The following is a 25,227-nucleotide window of genomic DNA, read 5'->3' as shown; positions in this document are numbered from 1 at the left end:
GGAATCTGAATGTGATGTATTTCTGCAGACTCCAAGTACAACAACTACAAGTAGAACCACATATTGCAGTAGGACTTTGCCCAGTGCGTTAGTCATTAAATGTTTATTTTATATTTAAAGTAAAAACATCTTAATTCACATTGAGGGGTACCATAGAAATTCTCCAAGCTTTAGGCTTCAGGCTTTCTGCCTAAAGCTGAAACCCAGTGAACAAACACAGAAAGCAAACACCTCCTCCCTTCAGCTACTCTAATTAAAAATCACATCATTTTGATGACTTCACTCAGTCATTGCATAATTGTGGTTTTCAGTGTTTGGTATTGCTCCTTCCATTTGCACCGTGACTGCATGTAGCCTCTTGCTACCCCTTCCCCATTTGATGTTAGAAGTGGTGCTGAAGTGCTTGCTCTGTCTGCCTGTGTGATATAGCAGGTACTCAGCCAGTGAGACAAGAGTGAACAGCAGTCACAAGCTGTCACAAGGACAAAGCAACAAATGGCTGAGGAAAGGAAAAGTCTCATCCAGCTCTAGGGGAGACCAAAGGCAATATTTCTTTTTCTCGCTTTCCATTCATTTCCCTCCCTTCCTCTGCACATCCCCAGAAGTGACAGCAATGACAAGTTGTCCCTTATTACCCCCAAGCCGAGTTCATTTGCAGACAGAAAAACATCATTGCCACCCTTCTCCCAAAAACCTGTTAAGCAAGCTGGATTTTTTTTTTTTTCCCCCCTCATAATTTTGGTTTGATCTACTTATCCTTTCATAATCAACCAAGCTTTTCCTGGGTGGCTCAGTTTGCATTTGATGCAATGATCATGGTGTCTGCAGAGAGCAAATGGGTTATGGTAGGCAGCTCCCCTGCTCCAGCACCTGCAGTTTGATGCCAGCACACTTCATGGCTGCCAGCATGCAATGACTGACTGTCCTCCTCCTCCCTGTCGTCTCCATTTGGATGCAGTGAGGGTGGATCTCTCCTTTGGGGCACTGGTGAGGCATCAGGCAAAAGCACTGGGTCTGTGTCTCTGGGAATGAATGTGTGGAAATATAGCAGTAAATGTGGTGACTAAAACCAGATTTTATACTTTGGTGACATTTCGAAGTCCAACAGGGAAAAACACTAGTGGACATTTGTGATATATTAGTTACAAAAAGCCTGTAGTGCATTCACTAGATGGTTGGATATTAGGAATAGAGGCCTAATCAGCTTTAAATAACAGTTTTTTAGCAATGGCCCATACAAAAGCAGAATTGATCTAACTATTTTTATCCACTGTCTTTCCCTGACTTTTCTTCTAAACAAAGATGTATTAAGTTTACTTTCTTTTTCCAATTATCCTTGAACACAGTCTTGCCATGAAATGGAGTCTTAAGGTCCATATTGTGTCAGCTCCTATTTCATTAAAGCTCTCTTTGTGAAGACTAAGCTACCTACTGCTGGCCTGTGGTAAAGCTCAGTCCTGCTGGTTATTTCATTACCTATTTCTGATCTAATCTTATAATTTCTTATCTGATCTAATCACTCTTTATATTCTTTCCCAGAAATTCCCTAGGCAGAGTTTCTGCCTTCAGTTTTTTAAAACATGAAAAATGTGTGCTTTCCTCCATTTAGCTTCTCTCATGGTACTGCAGTATCTTCTCTGCAGTATGTTTTGTCCCTGTGTTGATACTGACTATTCACTTTCAGGAAAAACAAAACATTCATTTCCTAAATGTTTGTGCACAGTCATGAAAAGTGGAATTCTGTGGAGATGGTCAAGAGTCCAGTTCTAATCTCTTGAGCACCACACTTGACAACTAATCTTATTTAATACATTTTTTCTCCTTTCTCTTATTTTTCTGAACAGGCCTCCTCTGTAGGCTTTTGAGAGAAAAACACTGAAGTGCTGGCACAAGATCCAGCTTGAAGACACTTGCACAGTGGAAGCAGAATTAGGCTTTTTAGAGGCTCTGGAATAAGTAATTTTTAAAAATTACTATCTTTTTCCCAGGAGCACATGATACCGAGAGGTTCCACCAGATGGACACACCTGGTCATGCCCTCTGGCACAAGGGACAACAGGAGTTGTAATGCAATAATTTTACAGCTGTATTTACTTCAAATTCTCTGCTGCAGAAATCTTACATCTTCAAAATAGAGGTTTAGGATTGCTGCACACTGCTGTTGCTTTATTTATCATTAAGTAGATCAGGTGCGATAAGAATCAGATTTGTGTCTGGCAGTAAGGGACAGAGTGAGCATGTCTGTCACTCAGCCTTTACCTGGGAAACACTTGATATGTGCAGAGCCAGTCAGCACCTCAGACATCTACAGAAAAACCTACTGCTCTTATCACCTGGTTACACAGTAAATAGCCAAGCTGCACAATATTGTTTAGAAAATCATCCTCTTAGGTTTTTTACCAGCTTAGCTAGTTCATTAAAATTCTTGATAAACACAGTTTTCACATATGGGTATTTGCAAATTTTACCCTTAAAATCCCGTTAAGCCTGATGGCCCCAGTCTTGCTTTTGAAGTAGTATCATGATTTAATTTTACAATTTAATTATATGTTATAGAGGATGTGGCCCAAATTAATTCCTGAAGTACAAACTAGGAACTAGTAGCCTTACAAGGAATGGGTGAAAATATTACCAACTACATTTTTGTGATTAAAGATTCAAATGTTAATTCTCCTGAAAAAGTTATCTTAATTTTCAAGTTCCTCTTGAGCCTTTCTAATGGTAAGTAACAACACTACATTAGTTGTGAGTAAAGGGAAAAGGCACATATCTAAGTGTAACCCTAGGTAGCAGGGACACAGGACTGACCACACTTTCACACTCCGTGCGCCCAGAGGGACCACAATGTCTGTAAATCGTGTCCTTGGAGCAGTGAAGGTCAGTGCATTTTACTTTTAGATCCAAAGGGATGGCTGAATCTCACCATTCAGAAGTCATACCTTGACAATCCTCCCAGTCATAGCAGATGTCATAGCCACAGGGCACTTTCTTCAAGCTATTTGTAGAGAGCTTTGCCCTCTCAATAGCCCAGTCTAGGTTGGAATTACCATGGCAAGGGCCAGCATGCAAGAAATGAAATGACTGCACTCCAAGGCACATTTCAGCTGAGTACTGACAGCTGGGCTTGGTTACATTCTGTTCAGAAACAGCATGTAGCACACAGATGTCTTCTGAGTAGTGGCTGCCCAAAGGAAGAAAACAAAAATTATTTTAGCAGGCTATAGAACAAGTCCATACTTTTAAACAGTACATCAGCATCAGATGAAACACAGCAAGGCCATGGCCAGGCTGGAGATTCACCTGAAGACCTAAGGCTGCCCTAGCTACTGCAGGACCTGGACCTGATAAAACAAGTGCTGTGAAATGGAGAAGCTTTGGTTCTGTCCAGACATTGGGAGGTGAAGGACATGTGTCTGTATAAGAAAAAGGAGAGGCTGTTACCTCTACAGCGATGTGAAATTTCCACTGGGCCTGGGTGGCTTTTCTGAGTTAATACATCCCTGCAGCTGTGTGTACAACTCTATCTCTGAAGCACAGGTGTCTTGGGACCAAGGGCAGGCAAAAACTGTCATGTTTTTTGCCATGTGGCTTGTAGTTTCCCTTTTTCTGTATTGCTCTTGGCTACTGAGTGAATTCATTCCTAGAAGGTGCATTCATTTCCAAGCAGCGTCATTTTATGGAACTTAGTCATTTTTCAAAAAGAGGATCATAAAATCATAAAATGGTTTGGATTGGAAGGAATCTTAGAGGTCAGAGTTCTTGCATGCTCCTTGTGCACAGTGATGACATTGGAGAAATAAAGAGAAGAAAAGAGTTTCCAGGAGTCTCTGTTTTCAGAGTTTCCAGGAGCAGAGAGCAGTGTAGATTAAAAGGATATGCTGTGGTGTCTCATTACAGTAACGTAACTGGGTTCATTAGAGAGAGCATTGCCAGCAGATTATGGTAGGTGACCCTGCATATCAACTCAGCTGTGGTGAGGCGCATGTGGAGAGCTGTGCCCAATTCTGGGCTCCTCAGCACAACAGAGGCATGGAACTCCTGGAGCGGGTCCAGTGGAGGGTTACAAAGATGATCAAAGGACTGGAGTATCTCTATTATGAGAAAAAACTGTGGAAGCTGGCCCTGTTCAGCCTTGAGAAGAGATGACTGAGAAGGCACCTCATCCCTGTCTGTCAGTGTCTGCAGGGAGGGGCCAGAGCAGGGACCGGGCTCTGCTCGGTGGTGCCGAGCAACAGGACAAGAAGCAATGGGCAGGAGGAACTGATGCAAAAGAAATTCCACCTGAATATGAGGAAGAAGTGGATTACTGTGGTTGGAACAGTTTGCACAGAGAGGTTGTGGAGTCTCCCTCACTGGAGACACCCAAGCACCATATTGACACAATTCTGTGCAATGTGCTCTGAGATGGTCCTGCTTGAGCAGGGAGGTGGGGCCATGAGACCACTAAGGACCCCACCAACCTGACCCTTTTGTGATTCTGTGATTGTTATTTATTTCATAGGCTACAAACAGGACTGTAATTTGAATATAGAGGAATAGCTAGCTAATATCTGAACAGAGAGTAGTCTTGATTTGCAGCTGTCTTTTCCTGCTCTTCCTGTTCAGTGTCACAATGGCCTCAGTCTATCATTAGAGAAACTTTGATTTCTAATTACAGTACTTACCCACAGTCTTCTTCTGGAGACATACAAACACACTGAGATCCAACCTGCTTTTTTCCTAGACTGCAAATACCTTTAATTTTGGTTAGCATATCTGAAACAACAAGTGAGAACTACTGTAACTAGTAAGGAGTGAATAGAAATATCTTACACTCCTACCATAAAAGCTCAAATGGATTTATTTCTATTTGTCCTAAGTTTCTCTTTCCGAAAGCTCCCTGGTTGGCATGCTACAAGTATTTTCATCAGTCTTTGTAAAAATCACTGGAAAATAACAAGAGCAGCTGAAGTTTCAATAGAACACATTTTCCTACTTTGCTTTCATAAAGCCTTGTTAATGCAGTTGGGGTTTGGTTTGATTTGGTTTTGATTTTATGCAAACAGTTGTGTTGTCTCAATTTCATTATTAACGTTTACAGTACATTGCATCCAAAAATTCTGAAATTAATGCAGAAGTTTAGAGCTGAAATTCTGTCACCATGGGAGACATAAAGTAAAATTTAAATTAATGAACTGCTGCTATAGGTCTTAAACCCAGTCATCAGCCTTCTAGTTCTAGCTAGATGAAATAAACAGTACTGTTAATACCAGCAATATGGAAACAGTAAGTATCTGCAGGCATACTAACCTTTTTCACATGTAATAGACCTCAAAATAGGAGGTATCCAGGACAGGTCTTTCCCACAGGTATACTTTGTGTGACCAGTGACTATAAACCCAGCTTGGCAGCTCAGCTTCATTGTTTCACCAATGTTGTACTGTTGCTTAAATGGAGAAATTGTGACACTGTCAGATATCGGTGGCCTGAGGCATACTGAGGCTGTAACAAACAAAAAAAAGCATAATTCTTGTTGGTTTAATGCTGTGTGGATATTTACAGAAAGTCATAATGCTTTCTCTGAAAAACCATATATAAAGACACTCAGTAATACTGACAGTAATACTTTGTCTGACATTCAAAACTAATAAAAATTAGTTTTAAAAACATAATTAAGTCTAGAAATTTTCAGTGCATTCTCATAGTCTTTAAAGTATTTTTCAAGTAATAACTAAATAATGACAAAATATTTCTAATGTATGTCAATATAAGTAATTTAATTTTGCTGTTTAAAAATAGTTAGAATGGCATTTAACAGCATGTCTTAATTTCTCTTTTGTTAATGGAAGAAAGTCAATGGCAATAGAAAGCTCATAAGTATATTCAGGTACTTCTTTTTGTTAAAATGAAGACTAAGTCAATGAAATTATACCAAGTTTTAGAAAACTACTGAAATCTCTCTTGTTAGCTAACACAGACCAATTCTGATCCTTAATTCTTAGCTGACCTATAAGTCCTTCAAGGCCTTGATTTACAGTAGTGATTTTCAAGGCAGCCTGGGAGGTCATGGTTAGAAACACATCATGCATTTAAAATAAAAGATAGTAGAAAAATTTCTGTAGGAATGATTTCTTCTTCATAACTGTATCAACCTAAAGATATCTATGTAAGTCTGAAAACATAAGGTGAGTCCTTTTGTTAAAGCTATTTAAAACTAGAAAAGAGAAGGATCTCGCAGAATCCATTTGAGGATTTTCTAATGCATTGCATATTACAATCTCCTTACAAAGCACATAATAGTAACACTTCTGAATTGAAAGGGGAGTGATGTAGTGGCTCATGATGTTTTTGTCTACATAAAATACCTTCTTAAAATGCTATCTTTTCAGAAATGTTAGAGATTTGTTTTTAAAAGACCTTTATAAAAATCTTTTTTGTATGTTTTCTTCCCCTTCTATTTTGTTGCTGTGCATTTTGTTCATTTTATCTTTCTTACGTTGGCACTCAACATGTTGCTGTGTCCAGGTTTGATCTGGCAGACACCGAAGGTATTGATAGCCAATGAGGCTATGCCCACTCACACAAGCAATTTCAACGTCCTCCCCAACAGCATACTGGTTCTTTTCATTCTAAAAAAAAAAAAAAAAAATTAAAAAATAATAATGAAAAAAAACCTAAGAAACCCACAGCAAAAAGCTCTGCAAGGATCTATGGTAACGAGACTGGGCATTGTCAAAGGCAACAATAGCAAAATCCTGATAAGATGTAATGAATGCATGCATTTCCTACTCTAAAATATGCGTCATCCACTCACCAATATAATGATAACTTTTTCCAGTAGCAGTAACTGATGTCATGGTTACCAAACAAGATTCAAGGACAACTTGAAATGAATTTTACCTTGACTTTTCTCCAGTTGCTGGTGTAGTGCGGTGGGCTAGAGTCCTGCAGCATTTCTTGAACACAGCACTTTCACTAGCACAGTAGCTAGATTGGAAATCAGGCACGTACAGCAGAGAAGCTATAAAATTTCCAATCTCTGCAACTATTACACTTTGCTTCTGTATCATTTTTCATACTCACCCTGATAAAGCCATATTCTGGCGGATCTGGCCTAGAACATCCAGACTCAGGTTCACCAATCAAGACACTATCTTCTCTCCTGGCTTCATCATCATTTATACAAGGAGCACCTCTGAAAAGTGAAAATTTGCTGTAAGGCTGTATCTTAAGCATTCCTGTCACCAAGTAACAATGGCAGAATTGCCAGAATTGCCAGAATTGCAGCTCAGAAGAGTTGCAAGTGTGTCCTGTCATCTTCCCCCTATAATTTTATACTCTTAAACAAAAGGTGGTGGACAAAACTGCAGGTTGATAGTGGGGAGCGCATGAGAGCAGTAAAAAAATGCTAAATGCATTTACCAACATAATCAATTAAATATTTTTATACAGCAAGAAAAAGAGGCAGCAAAGAACAACAAAACAGGAAGTCAATAAATAATCCATGCAATTCCTGTTCCCTCCAGTCAATGGTTAAAGTTTGCTGGTCTCTGTGATCATGGAGCAATACAGCCCGTGGTGTCTGAGTAACAAAGAACTGTGGAGCCCACTGCTTGTAATCCTCTCCTATTCACTCGGAAGAGGAAAAAAAACTGAAGCCTTGGGCTTGAAGATGAAAAAAACTGACCAGTTTGGGGTTAGAATTTGAAGTTGAAATCATGCTAAAAAGATACATCTAGCATACTTGAAGTGGAAATATGAGAACCTTGGTAGCTTCATCCAAGGTAGCTCTGTGACTGAGTTCAGATCTAAACCTCTAAGAAAAGAGGGGATAGGGAAAAAAATAGAAACTGTGAACTCCAGTGAAGAGAAAGAAAATATTTCTCCTTGGCTTTAGAAAAGAAGCCACGCAAAGCAGCATACAAGATCTACAGGCATAGTTTAATATGCAATTCATCAGCAATTTTCTAGGAATAAAAAATTAATAAATCCAAATGTGAAGCAAATTGCAGAGATTTTCAGAGTTTGCCTTCTCTATGTTCCACCAAAGAAATTCAGCGGGGAAAGTTGTCTGCTATTTCTCCTTGGTAATCACAGAGCCACTCTGGAGTGCTCCTTAACTATCCCATGACTAAGGAGATCTTTTGATCTTCTTACCTGTCTGTGAACACAGAGACATAACAGTCCTCCTCTTCTTCCTGCTGCCCTTCACATGGCTTCCCACCGTTCATTGGGGAGGGGTTATTGCATTCCCGGGTCCTTCTTTTTTTGAAGGAAGCATCGCATGGACTCCATTCAGACCAGCAACCCCATCGCCCATCAACAGCAACTGAAAGGAATTAAAGAGACAACATCTTTTATTGGCAGACCAGTACCATACACAATATTTCTTTTAAGGCCACATGTGAGAGGGATGATGGTAAATTCATATTAGCCATTTTCAGAAAATTTAAAATTGTTATGGTTAAGGCAGTAGGTTGCATCTAGAACATAAATTTTACAAAACGTGTCCAGCCAAATTCCAGCTGCTTCATAAAACCCTAAAGTACATTTACCTCTCTAGTTTTGATTGCAAGTAACATTAAAACTCAGAAGCAGCATTGTTTTATACTTTTATTGCACTCACAGATGTGTGTGTTTTCCTGGTACTGACAAGTTTCTTAAACAGGTCATTATTTAATGAGTTTTCAAATAAATCTGAGTTCTAACATCATGTCTAAACCCCAAATATACATTCTATGTCTGTTAAATTAAAACATAACTATTACTGTTTTCTCATAACCCCTTACATCTATTACCTGTACCACCATGAAGCATGCATAACTTTTTTTCCCTTACACACTCTTTCTTTTCTGCATGCAATAGACTTTCTGTATCCATCTCTGTCTTCAGTTGTTTATTTCTTTCAAAATATTCTTCTATCAGGGTCAGATAATGAGAACTGTACCTATCTAAGTGACTTTACCTTATGTTCCATTTTGTTTGGGGAATATAAACATATATAACATCTCCTTTGTTTCTCTTAGTTATGGCACAAATGACAACTTAATTCAAAAACGTTTTTACATTAAATTGCTCTTTAAATTATCCAAAATGGTGATTATGTTCTCTCTCCTTATAACAACTGAGTTTTCCTTCTAAACTGTAATCAACAATTTTTATGTTCATTAGCCATTTAGTCTTAAGCATAATAGGCTATAGGGAAAACTAAGCAATGGCTTTCTTAATTTTTTGCATCAATTATCTTTGATCTCAGCCTCACCCTTATTGCTGAATTGCTTTTTATTTGTAATCCCTACATTTATTCTCATGCTTTTTGGACATCACCATGTGGTGGATTTAGCAAGGGCAGGTTATGGCAGATTAACCTCTGGCAAAGAGATAGCAGAAGGCCCAGACTTGCAGGCCGCCACCATCACCCCAAGTACCTGATGTGTAACCCGGAGCCTGCGTCTCGCAGTTGGCGCCGTAGGTGCCAGCTGGGCACAGGCAGAGGCACTCTGTCCCCGAGAGCACAGGCCTGCCGTTGTTGGGGCACGGGGCACACCGGCATGGGTCGAATGTGCCCGCATGCTCCCTCAGGGCCCTCTGCAGATGGTGGCGCTTGGTCACCGCGCACGGCACGTTCCTCACCAGCTCCACAATGGGGGACACCTGGCAGAGAGCTGTTCGGTCAGCAGGAACTGAAACACAGCAGGCCCTCACGGGGTAGCCAGAACATATTAAAGGAGATAGAGCCTGCATACGAAGCTGTATCACACAGGAATTATGGATGTTTTAAAGAAGCATGGCAGTGCTATACATATATGTTATCCTGTTCATAATGCTTTTATCTCCTCAATTTAGGACTCTGTGAGCCAGGGAAGAATCAAACAAGTGGGATACTATGTCCTAAAATTCATGACACTCTCTACCACACATCACATCACTATGTGATGTAGGGTTTGCTTTACATCCAGTCCCTGTCATGTCAGACATTCCTATGCTGCCTTCAGGAGTTCAGCAGCTGCAGCAGGAGAGACCTCAGTGGATGCTGCATTCAGGCAGGTTTTGATGTTTGCTTCAAGTGCTGCTGAGCAGCTGCTGTGCCAGCTGAGGAGGGAGACAGCTCAGTGCACGGCACGCTGCATTAAAGGAACAGGACAGAGATAGACGGCATTGCTGTTTTATTTCAGTTTAGCTGTGTGACACACTTTGCGACGTAGGCCTGACAAGGGAATGATACCATGCACTCTTTTCACAGTAACTAACCCCTGCCTATGCCTGAGCTCCTGCTGGTGCCGGAGCAAGTAATTCACATTGCTCACTCTTAATCCCACTGTCCATGGACAATGCAAAACCAGTGTGCCTTATAAACCAACATGCATAAGAAGTTGTCCTAATAAAAGTTCTGTATGTTTATGTTATGCCCATATTTATGTACATTCATATCACACACAGCATCATCCCTGTTTACAGGAAAAAATATTTGCATAGCTCTATGAAGAGAAGTTAGTCTTTGCTATCTCAGTGTTTTTCTTGTTCTTCTCTTACCTCATAGTCAATCACCACAGGATTGTCCTTTGTTGATTCCAGCCAGTCTGTGAAGACTCTGTGTCCTGGAAAAGCCCCCTTTTTCTCCCAGGCCAGAGCTGCTGCATACTCTGACCTGCCACCTTTTACCAGGGAAACTGATCGTTCAGCTGACTCCAAAATGGAACCTGAAAGACGATTTCATCACAGTATTTCAGACAAAGGCTTCCAAAGACATCATATGTGACAACATTAACTATAAGAAAAAGTATAAGAGGATATTAAAGAATATACTAAGATTATTTTTTTGAAACTATCCTTGGAAAAAAGAAGTCAAAGCTCAGAAGAACAATCCCTGCCTGCTATGACAGAAGCCTGTGATAATATTCCAAATGAAAGTGTTTCAGACTTGAGCCATGGGAATACTCAGAGTGTAACACAGTAGTGGAAAATGCAGAGGATGCAGTAGCCTCCTCTAGAGCACACAGCATGGCAGGAGGATACCTCTAGAACACACAGCATGGCAGGTTTAGTCCTGGCTGTAAACATCCAAGTAAACGCTACTAATCAACTACTGAGGAAAAAACCATGATTAAAGTGATAAAATTCCTATCCTTAGTGATGCAGAGCATGACTCCTGCCATTCTCGTGGAAAATGCACCAGCTTTTTGCAGTTTCTGAGACACATTTCTGTGCCCCCCTGGTACCTAAATATCTGCTTGGCATGAGGAAGGTGGGAAGGGAAAGTCAGGGAGTGTGTTATTGCCACCCAACTCTCTCAATGAGCTCTGAGCAACCCTTAAATATCAGGGACTGAGGCATAGATACAAATTTCTAGCCTTTGTTCATTTTACAGTTCAGCATTCCTGGCCTTAGACCCAGGGTGAGGGGTAATGTTTGGCAGATCTGTGACCAACCGGACAGCCAGTGACACCAGATCCCCAGTGATGGCACTCCAGAGTAGAGAAATAGCACACCTACATCATAATTTCTTTTGCAAATGAGAATATGATTTCAGTGCTTGTATCAGAGGCAGACAATGAAACACTGGCTGCTCTGATAGTGGTAGAAGAGCATCTGTAGTTCAACAAAGCTGAGAGGTCACCTGGGGCAGCTGAGGAAAATGGTATCTCTCAGGGTGAGTAACAGGACATGGCCCTGTTCTCATCATGGTCACCTTCATGTGTCACAGTCATCCTGTTTGTGGTGCATCTGGTACTGACTTTCTTCTTCTTCCTGAAGAACACACGCCTGGTTGTTTCTGTTCGGACACACTCTGTTGATTCCTCAACTGACAGGCCTAGAAATACCACAGAGCAGCATCTTTATCAGCATAACCATGATACATGGCAAGCACCATGCCCCAGGCTCTCACACTGAGACCAGCCAGCAGCTTTCCATGCTCCTCACTTGCCACTGGAGACTTCATTACAGCAGTCACATGCTGCCCCATGTACAGTGTTGGACAGAGGCATGCTTCAGCTACCCTCCCATGCCCGTGCAAGTTACAGCAGTGGCATTAAAGATCACAGCTTTTAACTTTAGACTTCCATTTTTGTGGTGTTGTTTTTTCATTTTGACAGTCTAGCAGTCATGGGAAAATTTTAAAGTAATTTCTAATCCAAACCATCAACTTTATTGACTGCAATCCCAAAAGTAGTGCTTATACCTCTCAGACCTCAGTCCCATGCTATAGGACGCTAGAACACATTTCCTGGTGGCACCTGGTCTTGATCTGAAGGTCTTAAGTGGTTTTCCTGAACACAGTGACATTTACCAAATAAGGGATCTCCTGAACTTTTCAAATACAGTGTAGAGCAAAAATTCCTTCTTGCTCTATATGTAAGCAATGTAATTAATGAGTCTGTGAAAGTCTAAAAATTTTTTTGCTGTTGGAGAACTTACTGTGTGGTGTAAGTCCTAAAACTAGGGATAAGAAAAGCTGTTAAACAAATGATACTTTCTTGTTAAAGATTACATACCTGAGTTCCACAGTTCCTCAGAGCTGTACTGGTAAAGAATATCATAGGAACCACCCATCTTCCCAGAGGTGTAGTAATGAGTGCCAAAGTCATCAAATATTCTGCTGTATAAAGCATAGTTGTACTCCAGGGGCAGGTGGTTAAGTGCTTTTAGAAAGATGTCTGATAGCTGCAGATCTGATTGTTTCATTGTGAAGTTTGCAACAGAAATTACTTTATGGACTCTAATAAAGTTGGAATTCTAGAAATAAGAAAAGGGGAATTTTAGCACCTTCAGAGGCGGGTAAGTGCAGAAACTAGAGGAGCCAAGAGAATTAATATCTTATTTATACATATTTTAACATATAGATCTGAATGAGATGTCTCAAAGCACAGGAAAATTCCTCTCTCCTTTTAAGTGATCAATATAGTCTTATTTTTTCACTATATAAGGAAGTGTTGCAAATTTACTTGTAGGTCTGTCAAACATACACAAGTACACATCTACCTACAAACACTCACTAATACAATTTATGAAGACAGAGATAAAAATAGAGGCTTCCTGTCTGATACAGTAGACACTACAAGGAAGATCCAAGGTAATAGTCCTGCTGTGGATCATTAAGAAAGGATTTTAAACTGTGTCATCTTTAGCCAACACCAGACTAAGTTATTGGTGGGTTTCTGTGATTTCACAGAATCATGGAATAGTTTGGGTTGGAAGGGAGCTTAAAGACCATCTAGGTTCAACACCACTGCTGTGGGCAGAAACAATTTCCACTGGACCGGATTGCTCAAAGCCCCATCAAGCCCGGCCTTGAACACTCCCAGGGATAGGGTAAGCTTCAGCTTGTCTGGGCAACATGTTCCTGTACCTCACCACCTTCCATGACAACAATGCTGAAAACCAATGTATACGCAAAATAACTTTTCTGTTGGAAGTTAAACCTAAATTAATATTTTCATAATTAGCTCTGATCTGGGCTTAAGCCAATAAGAAGCCACTGTTCCCCCAGAATAAACTTTCCAATTGTACAAGAGAGCTGCCTGATCTGTGTACATGGGCAGGAAAGTGAACATGTTTCCAGCAGCTGGAATTTAAGGATAGTTGTATTCAAACTAGAAGCAATAGACTGTTCAAGCAATCAAGTTGCTTAACCATTAAGACAAATGAGCAAGGCCTGCAGCAAACTTCCATCATAGGAAATCTTAATGTTAAGACTAATATTTTTGCAAAGGTTTCACTGTAATAGCATTAGAACTCCTGGGTTTCAACAGGTCTTAGCTTTGTTCATTCCTATGGCCTTTCCCATGCAGAAGTGCGAACAATAGCCCATTGTTTACAGTCATTAAACTATAAAAATACATAATCTTTTACCCTACCAGTATTCATTTGCTTTAAAGGCACAGAATCTTATGGGAAAAAATGTTATCTGTTCTGAGAAACTTTTCTGTGGGTGTGTTATTTCTGAGATTATCTTTATGACCAAATGCATCTTGGCATTGAGACTCCAATATGCAAGTTAGTTAGCAAATAAAAAAAATAATGTAGATTACTACCCAGTACATGCATATGTATAACATTCTTGACTGCACTTCCTTTATTTTTTGAGTTGTTTGCTACAGTTAGGTATTATGCCCTCTTAATCTATAATTAGGATAGGGGAAGGAATGACTTACCCAATATGATAATGTCAAATCTGTGCTTTTTAAAAGTGGAATAAGCCTATGTTTTCTGTACTACACCCAGAAAACCATGATGCATTACAAAAGGTATTTTACAACCAGGAACATGTTGTAGGATCAGAAGAGGACTTTTTCAATACCTAATTCTGGTGGGCCAACGTCTTGATAGGGAAAGTAGCCTTTGGCAGCTCAGTTCTGAAATGAGCAGACACAAATTAACCGAAAGAAAGAAACTGAAGGCAACATTAAATTACCTTTTCATATGAGGCTTCAATAGCTTTCTTGAAGGAGGAAGATGATGTAATCTGGACCCGTGTCTTTCTTGAGAATAAAAATGGGATACCAGAAGAATGTTTACCACTACGAGTGGATGAACTACTTTCATAAGCACTATCACTCAGGGGAATTAAATCTTTGTAGAAATCTGATGTGACATCATCCTCTTCATCTGTTATCTGGAAATTCAGTAAAGCACAATGCATTTGCATAAATGATAATATAAAACAGAAAACTATTAAGAAAAGAATACTTGCTTTTTTGATGTTTTTAACGGAAAAAAATATGCCTGATTCTTTGAGATGTGAAAGTAAGCTACAAAAATATGAGACTAAGAAAGGGTAAGTGGTAAAATGAATACAAGCTAAGAACCAGACTTACTAATAGTTGTTTATACAACAACAACAAAAAAACATGTAGCACTTTCTTCTAAAGCTTCTCACCCCTGGGCCCTAAACCTTAGGAATATTTTTCAACACATTCCAACATACTTTTAAAGAATTCCAGACATACATGTTGTGTCCACATCATGACTGCTTCCACATCATGACTGCTTCCCAACCCTATGGATTCTATATTTTACGAGGCAGAGTTTGGTGCTTCCTGACCTTTCTTCTCAATTTCCAGCTAGAAGAATGAACAGGATTCCACAGGAGAGTCTTAAAGTATGGTTGGATTGTTAGAACCTATACTTCATGATGGATTAAAGGCAGATAAAGAGGAATTGTGAGCAAACCTGCTGATTGAGTTGGTAAACCTCCAGTGGTGATGTTGAGCAAAACACCAAGACAACCTCAGCATCAGATCAGAAATTACTTATTTCCCAAAATTTGGGAAAATCCCTCCGTGTTTTTGAAAAATGAGATTTTTTTTCCCTCCTCTAGACCTGGTTTGCTTAATAGGGCTGCTAAGGATTTTGGTAAATGAGGTGGCCCATTCTCCCCACCCCCTTCCATTTTTCAAGTAGTCATATGCTTTTGCAGGACAATAGACTGGAGTTCCAGGAAGGCCCAGTCCAGTGACCCTTCTATATGAGAAGCTGCTCTAAATGTTAAAAGCTAAAGACTGCACTCCTAAAGGTGAGTTTCACAATCCCTTAATAGTTCTGCAAATGGACCTCAGTAACTTAATGAACTTTACTGGCTATAAAGAGACCTGGGTAAACCAAAGGTTGGTTTTCCCCTCTTGATATTTTTGCAAACAGTAATTTTTCACCATTGTTGACAAATCCTGCATGTCATGGCCAATTCAATTGCAGTTTCTGTGGAATGCAGCAGGGTGTCCTTTTTTCAGTTGCCTCTGTTAAAGTAATCCTAAAATCTCACAACCCCTGTGGCAAAACCCATCAGTTTTCATCCATTAGCTAAGCTTTTTTCACACCCTGCATTCTTTTTTTTCCCAATGCAGCACCTACTGGCTTCAAACAGGGCCTGCTGATATGTACACAGCCAGATCTTGTGCCATGGTATTCAGAGCATTTTCTGAATGTTAGTGTCCATAAAAGAGTTATTAGTGGTTCCTAGATTTTTTTATAAGATACACTCCAGGTTCATTTTGGTCATTCCCCAGCTTGTCCTGTAAGCCTCCTCTCCAAGCTGTGTGTATTTGTCCTCCTGCTTTCTAGCCTCAATGCCTGCCTTCTTTCCTTGTTGCTTTGTGGAGGGTCTGGGCAGGGCACAGGCAGGACTGAGGGGTTGAAATGGCTCAGGGAGGAACTAGATCTCAAGGCTGCAGGTGACAGAAAGGAAGCTAGAGTCAGTAGCTGCAGCCATTGGTTCTTCAAGTACACAGAATTAATGCTGGAATAAGCTTTGGAGTTGAACAAACCTCTGCCTAGATGATGTGTGGCTAGGAGAAGGCCCTTGGTACCAAGCTGGAACAAAATAAGGCCACAGCCACTGGAAGCAGGAGAAGCTCAAATCAATCATATTGACTCTGATATATGGTGCCGATCTGAAAAGCATGAGTGGAACATGAACATTTATCTCCTTTCCACACATCAACTGAAGTATGTTCAAGCCTCACCAGGTTGAGAAATTTTGTTCTAAAACATGCAGTACTACCTAACACTTGAGCACTTATTTTGGATTGTGATTACAGCAAGGGTTTTATGGCTAGGAGCTGCTGTTTGAGAGTACCTGAAAGCTGACAGCCTCCAGATTCGCAGGGACACGATACAATTTCCTTGTCTCGTTGCGCTTCATTATTGTGCATCGTCCTCCATTGAATGAGTTGTCAAGAACTTCCCCTCGGCTCTCTCCTGCGAGAATATGAAATCTAACAAAAATTTATTTCCAGAGATTAAACAACTCCAGGAAGATGTATGGACTTGAAACATTTCATGGTATACAGCTGCTTTCATGGTATTTCATGGTATTTCATGGTATTTCATGGTATTTCATGGTATTTTCATGGTATTTCATGGTATTTCATGGTATTTCATGGTATACAGGTGTTCTAGATTCGATTGAGAGCATGAGCATCTTGTTACTGCTTTGAAAGGAATTACAACAACTTCTCATTCACACTGAATTCACCTGAAAAATGCAGTAGCACCAATCCAGTTTCCTGCTTTCCAGCAGTGCCTAACCTTACTGATAACCCCAAAGTCAGCATAAGGCAGTCAGTCTTAAGTGGAGAACCTAAAAATGGTTCTAGGAAAGTTAACTACTGGTTCTCTATTTCTACCATAAGTGATGTTACTTGGACCACACTGAGTTCAAAATTCAATTAAAAAACGCAAGTCTGCTAGGGACAGGCATCCCATGTTTAGGCTTTATATAACTTTAATTAATAGTGTGGAAGTAGTTGGTATCCTGAAAGGTCACACAGACAAACAACATCTGTAGAGGAACATCCTCCAAATTTCTAAAGCACTTGGCACGATGTGCAGGTAAGTAATCCCATGAGCTGGAAGTTGCCCATACATGCTCTGGTTGCTGTGGGACAGAACAAGTCATTAGGGAGAGTGTTCCTCAACACCTCTTTATCTGGTCTATCAGCAGTGCAGAGCAGGACTGGAAGATGCAGCAGGCCAGTCCTAGTCTAATTTTTTTGTTGTATTTTTATAATTTCTTGCCAGTTTTAATTTGAGAGATTATATGCTTTAATGAATGCTCTCACATGCTTACTGGGAATTATTTTGTTCATGTAAATTAGTGAGGTAACAAGTAAAGCTTACAAAAAGATTAGCAGAACTGGCTTACCCACTGCCTATTAATTGTACACCTGGGATGCTCTCATACTTTCGGTTACACACAGTCTTTTTCCTTCCACAGTTTCTTTCATCAGAGTTGTCCCCACAGTCATTTTCTCCATTACATTCCAGTGTTTTTGAAATACAGCGACCTGCACCAGAGAAACAGCAGCAGCAAAGGTTCATAATGTCTAAATGCAGAAAAGGGTAGTCTTGTCTTTTTCCCTTGCAAAGGTGTGAGCTAGCCATAGATGTTAACACTGAATTAGTATAAAGCCAGGATTATCCCAATTAAGAAATTATTATTTCAGTTCTGTGAGTTTTGTCTTGTTTCAAAGCTCCAAAGGCTTAATTTAAGTTTGGCAAAAGATATATGGATAAAATTATTTCGTTTAATCAGGTATATTTAAGTTGAAGCAAGCAAGAAATAGCCACAAGCCTAATAAAAATAGTGAGAATTTATGTTCAGACAAACTCTACAGTTATGTTTGTATATGAAAAATTTGTGCAAAGAAATATAATTGGAATAATGTTACTGTCCAACTATCGGGATCATAGTGACACCCCTGGCTAGGGACTGCATTTTAATGACTTATAGAAGAAACTGAAAAGATAAGCTGTCACTAATACATATAAAATCCTCACGTAAACTTTTCTCCTGGTCCATTTTCCCTGGAATTTATGCATGGAATGTATGGATGTCTTTTGTCTCAGTATCTAAAATTTGACTAAATGGTTATGCTGCAGTTACACAATGGGGATTATCATTACCACTTTCACACCGAAATTTATTCTTGCAGTCAACTTCCACTATATTGCAGAGCTTAGCTGGGAAACATGGGCGGGAATCCACCAGTGGCTCAGTACAGGCCTGGCCCCCAAACTGGGATGGTTGCAGGAGTGGCCGGGTACGGAACTGAAAGGCAGAAGAAACAAACTCAGGGTTGGTTTTGTGAGCTGTTTGTAGCTAAGTCCCACCCCAGGCAGAGACACACATCTCAGTGCTGCTGAAGCTTTATCAGAACCACAGCCCTGAAGGAAATAATCAGTCATTCTTGTCCTTCCATTCTACCATGCCATCATCCCAGGTGAGGCAGGCAGGGAACTGGTATCCAAGAGCCTCATTAGTCCTGATGGAGCATAAATTATTAAACTGCAGACTAACTGGTCTACATCACCAAAGGAATGAGAAATTCCATCCCTGTATCTTCACTATATACAGTAGGAAATTATGAGAGAACAGGCTTACAGAGATTTTTCCTGTTCTTTACCATCTCTGTTGAATTGACATTGACAACATTGACATTGAAGAGACATTGACATTGACAACCCAGTTGGCTTGACTCCTACATATGGGATGGCTTGTCTGAGGAGAATTGGATGACTTGAGAGGACAAAAAAGCTTTTCCTGAAAATTTTTGGGAGCTCATTGAGTTTTCTTTCCCTGAGATAGCACCCTCCACACAGAACAGTAAAGTTGAAGGGTGATAGATAAACCACTTCAGATATATTTTCCACTCCACTTCACAGGACTTCTGGTGAAACCTGTCTCTGTGTGCCTGAACGGCTTCTCCTCTAAGAATTTTTCCCTTGAAAAGTACAGTTCCTTGCAGACTTCCCTCCCTGTAGAGAGACCCTGGGGCAGAGCAGGAAGATTCTAGTGAAAATCAGTAACCAAGTGACTCTGAAGGGAGAGTGCAAAGAGCAACACCAGAAAGTTTTCAAACTCATGAGAACCATTCCTTATGCTCTATTTCAGTTCCACAACACTCAGTACATTATTTGTCAGAGCTTCCACTTCTTTATCCCTCCCCATCAATGGGAACTTGCTTACACTACTCTTCACTCTTAAATGGTAAGCCAGGTCCTCCATTCTGTTGGTTATTCCCATTTATAAATGTCACAAGCAGTGATCTTTATAGTTTGTAGCGGAAAATGGACCACAGTCCACAAAAGCACCGTTTTGTTTTAAGAAGCATATATGTTGCATCAATACTTAAAACTAATAAAAACTAATACATTTATATAGTGATATAAGGTAAGAAACTTGGACTTATAAGATGGTATTGAAATCAGTCCAGTTGAGAGGAACACTCCCTTTCACCTCTTGAAGCTTTCTGTCTCCCAGTCTCTCACTGATTCTCCTTATTCTGCTCTCATACTGCCTATCCTAGTTGCAACCCACAGACTGGTTCATCTCTCACATGTAGAATAGCTTTTGTATGTCTTTCTCACCCTATTTGGGCATCAGAAAGTTAGATATATATGTAAATATATACTTATGATGTCTGACAGGTTTTTCAGAGTTGCTTTTCAGGTATGAATTTTTGAAACCGACGGGTACATGCAGAAGGACATAGGCTGTGTCTGTACAGAACCTCGGAACTGCTCTCACAGTCAGCTTCAAAGCTCATACCCACTAGCCATACAACTACCCCACACAATCTGCTGTCACTTCCCTCTATCCTCTAGAACCTTACATTTGACAGGTCTTGGTTTGTTTAGGTCCAATTCACTTTAACCTGATTTTTCATTTCTTCCCTCTCTACTGTCTCACCTCTAAGTCTACCATTGTTAACAGAGAAAAGCCCAAGAGGAAAAAACACCATCCTGGGTGTTTGTCCCACAGCTATTAGCACATCTACTTGTGGAGGTGGAGGGATTTGTGCATGCTATGAAGGTTTGGGGGATGGTGCTCTGTATTTCCTAATAGCAATCTCAAACTGATCCTGACTATCAGCGTAAGATACAGCCTGAGAATTTCTAGGCAACAGCACTTAGGATTTGTTGACTCTTTTCAAGAGATGATTTGATTCTATTTTTCTTGTCTTTAGAACATACAGAACATTATGGATAAGCTAAGGTTCTTTGACTTTCTCCTGCTTAAGCAGACATGAACACTTTACAATTCTTCATGTGAAAAATTCACCTTTAACTATAGCAGTGGAAACTTTGAAGCAAGTTTATGATAAGCATCACAAGCAGTCTCATAAATAGATTTACTCTACTAAAACCCCTTTCTGGTTTGATCTTATTTTAACTTGTTCTCTCCAGCTTCTACTGTATAATTCATAATCAATTTCCCTTGTTAACTTAAACTCTCATTTTCCAGATCAATTTCAATAAAGTTGAAACAAGGAGATCTCTTTGCATCATTTCTTGCATTTAGCCCATATAATGCATTTTCGACCTACCTGTTTTTTAACACATGGGTCACATTCTGACCAAGGGCCAAAGTCTCCAAGCTGACAGTTGATAGGACATGTTTGCTGGTTACATGCACGAGATTCTTGCTTTGTGCACAGCTGGTCACAGAAGTTTTGGCTATAATATTCATCCATTCTTATTTGCCTAAAAAAAAGTTTAAAAAATATGCTAGGAAAGAATAGACAGGTGTTCTCTACTTGTGGGTGAAGGCTGACAAAATTATTTGAACCCAACTAAGGAACTCTGAGAGATAATATGCATTTGCAGAACATTGATTACAAGAAAAATCCAAATATGCCTTAAGTTTAAAGAGCAAGTCTTTTTGATTCATATCACTTCAGATGTCCCAGAGGATAGTTACAGACAGAACCAGGAGGAAAAGAGTGGATTTCTCACAAGTTTAGATTATACTACAGTGCTTCATTGAATTTGATGCTGCTGAATCCTTATTTGACATAATCTGTGGTCATAAAACTAATGGTGCAGGGAGGAAATTTGGAGCTCGCCCCTCCTGTGGCATTGTGCCAGTGCAGGGCCTCCAGAGCCTCATGTGTCCACAGGGGCTGAGCACCCAAAGCACAGGGGCTGAGCACCCAAATCCTTGCTGCCAGCAAGGCCACTATAGGCCCTGGCTGTCCTCCCCTCATTACATCTATTGGCAGATATTGGTTGTTTGGAGGCACTGGCTCATAGGATTAGAATGGTCTAAGTTGGAAGGGATCTAAAGGGTCATTTAATTCCAGCCCTCCCCTTCCCTCCCTGACTCACGGGCAGTAATGTTCAAAATTTTGTAATTTTAAAGCATTGCAATTAAAAGATGATCTATTTATCTGATAAACACTTGAGCATGACAATTTTTCTCAATATATTGTGGAAGGTGGAGCTTCAGACATGGGTGCCACTCTCCAGAATTATTATTTTTCACAGAAAATAAATACAGAAGTAGTGAGATGGCTTGGCCCTACCTGTGCCTGGTCTGTGTCCCAAAATTGCAGCTGTGTGAGCAGGCAGACCACGACCCCCATGGGTAATGTTCACAGTAGCACCCCTGGCTGCTCCCAATCACCAAGCTCAGCAGGACCAGGTGCATTGGTACAGTCATGGCCATGGCAAAGGTATCCATCTACATCACAGAAACAAGCAACAAAAGCTCAAGAAATTATCACTTAGTTATGCCACAGTTCTTACAGAGATGTCTCTTCTAAAATGCAGAATCTATACATCTGCTTCAAAATACAAAGGTACTAGGCAGGGCACCTAGAAAAGAAGAATCATGCATGATAGACATAGCAGTAATTCAGTCAATACTTCAAGGACCAGAAGTCATAATGGGATTTTTGGCCACTTATTTATGAGGAGTACTAACACAATTGTGCATTATTTCTGTTTCAGAAGTTGCTTATAAATTATTTTGGATGTGAGAAATGAAGATCTGTTACTGTTCTTCTCATTGCTTAGAAGTATCCTCAAAAATATTTTCTATAAATAAGAATAAAAATATGAGAGTTCTTCTTATACAGTATGTAAAACAATAAACAAGAGCTTAAAACTAGGCAGCCCAATCTATTAGCCTGTTACCAATTAACTTTCACATGCCTATAAACACCCTTTGCATAAGCATTTTATTGCAGTGAATTCTCCCTTCTCAAAGTTTTGACTAGCTTGTTGAAACTGCAGACCATCACTATTTAAAGCTCACCTGAATTTTCCACCAGCAGTAGAACATCAAGCCTGTTTCTCACTCCAGTGGTCAATCAAACTTTATTTGCTGAGACATAAGGTTATAGGCAGTGTTTAGGAAGTAATAATACTTTGTAAACTAAAAAAAAAAAAAATCCAGAAAAAATATGTATTAATTAAAAAATGCAAACCTCATCTTAAGGTTGAATCAACACTAAATCTGATAGGCTGTTACAGTGGAGCATTATAAATTTGGTTTACTTCAAAAATCCCCCTCAAATTCAGTAGATCATTTAAAAACCAAAGTATTTGTTTCAAAACAATATTCAAAAATAGTTAGTTTCAAAAAGTTTGAAATGAATTGTGCAACTGTTTTTTTCTTTAAGGTTTTTAGCCACATATGCTATTACGATTTTTATACTTTGCTAAAAAAAATGAAATTGCATCTATCCAACCATTGCTTCCTCCCTTAGCAAAGAAAGGCAGTAGGTCTTCACACTGTTGTGCAGTGAGAACTTGCAGCACTTTTTACATGGAAAGCTCATGGACAAACAAGCCTTTCAGAGAGATTTAAGTATAATCAAATAAAAATATGATAAGACAGAAGAAGCAGCAGTCTTGCCAGTGAGAAGAGAACAGATATTTTCTTTTTACTTACCTGACTTCCTGGCTTCTTGCACCAACAATGCCGGTTTGGAAAAGAGATGAAGCCCTACACAACAATTACTTTCTTTATTCCATCACTGTGCTGTACACAGAGAAATGCTCTTTATTCTCATCAGTGAGCAAAACACCAACCCATCAGTGCATCAGAAGCTGTATAAATATTAGCCCATTAGAGAGTAATTCAACATTTTAAAGAAATAGAACAAACCCCACAGAACACTTTTCCATAGGTCTTGTAACTCGTGTGCATTGAAGCCAACAAAAAAAATCCTCCTTTCTAACTTACTGTAAGATTGTTACCTGAAAAGTCAGTGTATGTTGCAGACTCATGCCATCCTGGTGTGGTTTGCTGCAGTCTTTCAAATGAAAGGCCAGAGGCTTTGTTTGATTTGGTTATGTTTTAATGAAGGCAAATTGATCTGATGGCAGGAGTGCTCAGAACGAAACGGCCTCTGCACCTGCACCCCCAGGGATATGTGTTCTACAGAATTGTGGAGAACCACCTCTTTGTACCAATGCAGCTGCCCAGGATGAGCGAAGAGGAATCAAAGTACATTTGCATGGAGCCACAGTGGCTCAATGCACTGCAGGTCTCTTGTGCTGCCCCAGAGAGCTGCACAACCTCTTTGCCTTAAGTCTGACTGCAAGAGAGTGAGAATTTGGTAAGAAGGCTCATGCTCATAACTCATTAGTGCTTTCACAAGGAAACAGGAGACAGAGTCCAGGCTCAGGCAAAATACCTGTCTGCTGCTGCACCATCTCCACAAAAGGAGGGCTCCCAGAGAAAGTAAAAGTCCAAATACTTTTGAACTTATTTACAGCTGTTTGCCTTTTGCCCTCGATGGCGAGATCAGTTCTCTGACCCTGGGGAAGTATTGCCAGCAGACAATGACTGTAAGCCTCTGTCCTGCAGCACGGGCAGCACCTCATGACTGAGGTTCCAAGGCAGGGGTTGAAATGGTAAATGAGAGAATACACACATGCAGAACAGAAACAGCAGTGGCAAGTACAAAACAAGGAAGTAGTTTGCCCTAAAAAAATAATCACAATATTAAATAGAATTCCTTGTTGCCCTGATTTTTTAAGATTTTCTAAAGCTTCTGAGTTTACATTCTTGTAGAAAACTTTCTCACATAACTTTCTGTAAACAACCTATTGTTGTTTCATAGAGGCGGAGAAATTTGATGTACTAGTAATTTGTCCAGTGTCGTTGGAGAGGGGACACATTCACCCTCCAATCCACTGGCATCTTTTGAGAACTATAAATGTTAAGAGTCAGAGGAAATAAATTAGTCTCTTCATTGTAACCATAACTGTGGTGCATCGTTTTTCCTTGTGTCCTCTGGTGACAATCCCTCACCTCCCAAATACCCAGCAAGGATTCCATGCAGAGGGCAATCCTGCATTGGATCCCCTTGACTCCATTGGACTGGCAGATATTTGCCAAGATGTCAGAGTCCTCAAAACATATTTCCCAATTAGTTGGAAAATTTTTATATCCTTGAAAAAAAACTCAGAGCTTATTGCATAGCTTCATTTTCCAGTTGCCTTTGCAGATTTTTTTAAAACTCTGAGCTTGCCAAGAACTGTTGTTACACAACTTGAGCACAAAATTAGCAAAGTGATGTTCTGCCAGATCCTTATTACATTGTGTAAACTTGTCATAGGAAATCAAAATAGTCATCACTGGCTCTATCATTGCTGCTCGGTGGGATTTTTAAAGTTATGTGAAAAATATTGTGTTCTACCCTCCAGAGAGCATCTTCTAAACCTCAGTACTCACAGCTCACTGAGGGCTGCTCCTCCAGCCCCAGTGGAACCCGAGAAGATGCCTGGTTTCTCCCAGCCTTGCAGAAACAAACCACAGCTGTGAGCTGCAAATCAGTGTTCACAGTACATAATGCAGATGGCTAAAACTTTCTAGTTGAGAAACTATGTTTTTCACTTCATTGTATAAGGATAAAAAGGAGTTACTAAAGAGTTATTAAATTTTAAAATATTACAAAGGAAAGACACTTCACATAGTGTAAAAGCAGTCTTTTACAAAAGCAGTCTTATAAAAAA

At 39.9% G+C, this 25,227-nt stretch overlaps 1 protein-coding gene across 4 annotated transcripts; it reads right to left on the bottom strand.

Moving 5' to 3' along the window:
- Window positions 1-84: 84 nt before the first annotated feature.
- On the bottom strand, window positions 85-23,605 carry C6 (complement C6). 4 transcript variants are annotated; one of them, XM_054003918.1, is made up of 19 exons: window positions 23,464-23,603; window positions 22,517-22,636; window positions 21,783-21,940; window positions 20,805-20,961; window positions 18,382-18,526; window positions 17,621-17,762; window positions 16,553-16,691; window positions 14,393-14,593; window positions 12,474-12,714; window positions 11,669-11,791; window positions 10,513-10,679; window positions 9,408-9,633; window positions 8,137-8,308; window positions 7,063-7,174; window positions 6,476-6,608; window positions 5,290-5,481; window positions 4,665-4,755; window positions 2,940-3,181; window positions 85-1,022 (listed from the first exon to the last, which is right to left on the bottom strand). In XM_054003918.1, exons 2-19 carry the CDS (start codon window positions 22,541-22,543, stop codon window positions 841-843), a joined length of 2,850 nt encoding a protein of 949 aa, XP_053859893.1. In that variant the 5' UTR covers window positions 22,544-22,636; window positions 23,464-23,603; the 3' UTR covers window positions 85-840. The 4 variants fall into 4 exon arrangements, 3 of the variants coding, with proteins under 3 accessions (XP_053859893.1, XP_053859894.1, XP_053859895.1); XM_054003919.1 differs by having other exon boundaries at window positions 16,553-16,674; window positions 17,643-17,762; XR_008441422.1 differs by lacking the exon at window positions 85-1,022 and having other exon boundaries at window positions 3,093-3,181; window positions 4,665-4,774; window positions 23,464-23,605.
- Window positions 23,606-25,227: the final 1,622 nt, after the last annotated feature.

This window comes from Vidua macroura, chromosome Z (assembly GCF_024509145.1).
Source record: "Vidua macroura isolate BioBank_ID:100142 chromosome Z, ASM2450914v1, whole genome shotgun sequence".
Classification (NCBI taxonomy): Eukaryota; Metazoa; Chordata; class Aves; order Passeriformes; family Viduidae; genus Vidua; species Vidua macroura.
This window is presented reverse-complemented; position numbering and strand designations above follow the sequence as displayed.

Coding starts and splice junctions, on each gene's coding strand:
- C6 (XM_054003918.1), bottom strand. CDS start 22,543: ATGTTCTACTGCTGGTGGAAAATTCAG. Junction 8,309..9,407: donor GGCTCCGGGTTACACATCAG/GTACTTGGGGTG, acceptor AATTCCTTTCAG/TTGCTGTTGATGGGCGATGG. Junction 1,023..2,939: donor TGACTGGGAGGATTGTCAAG/GTATGACTTCTG, acceptor ATTCATTCCCAG/AGACACAGACCCAGTGCTTT.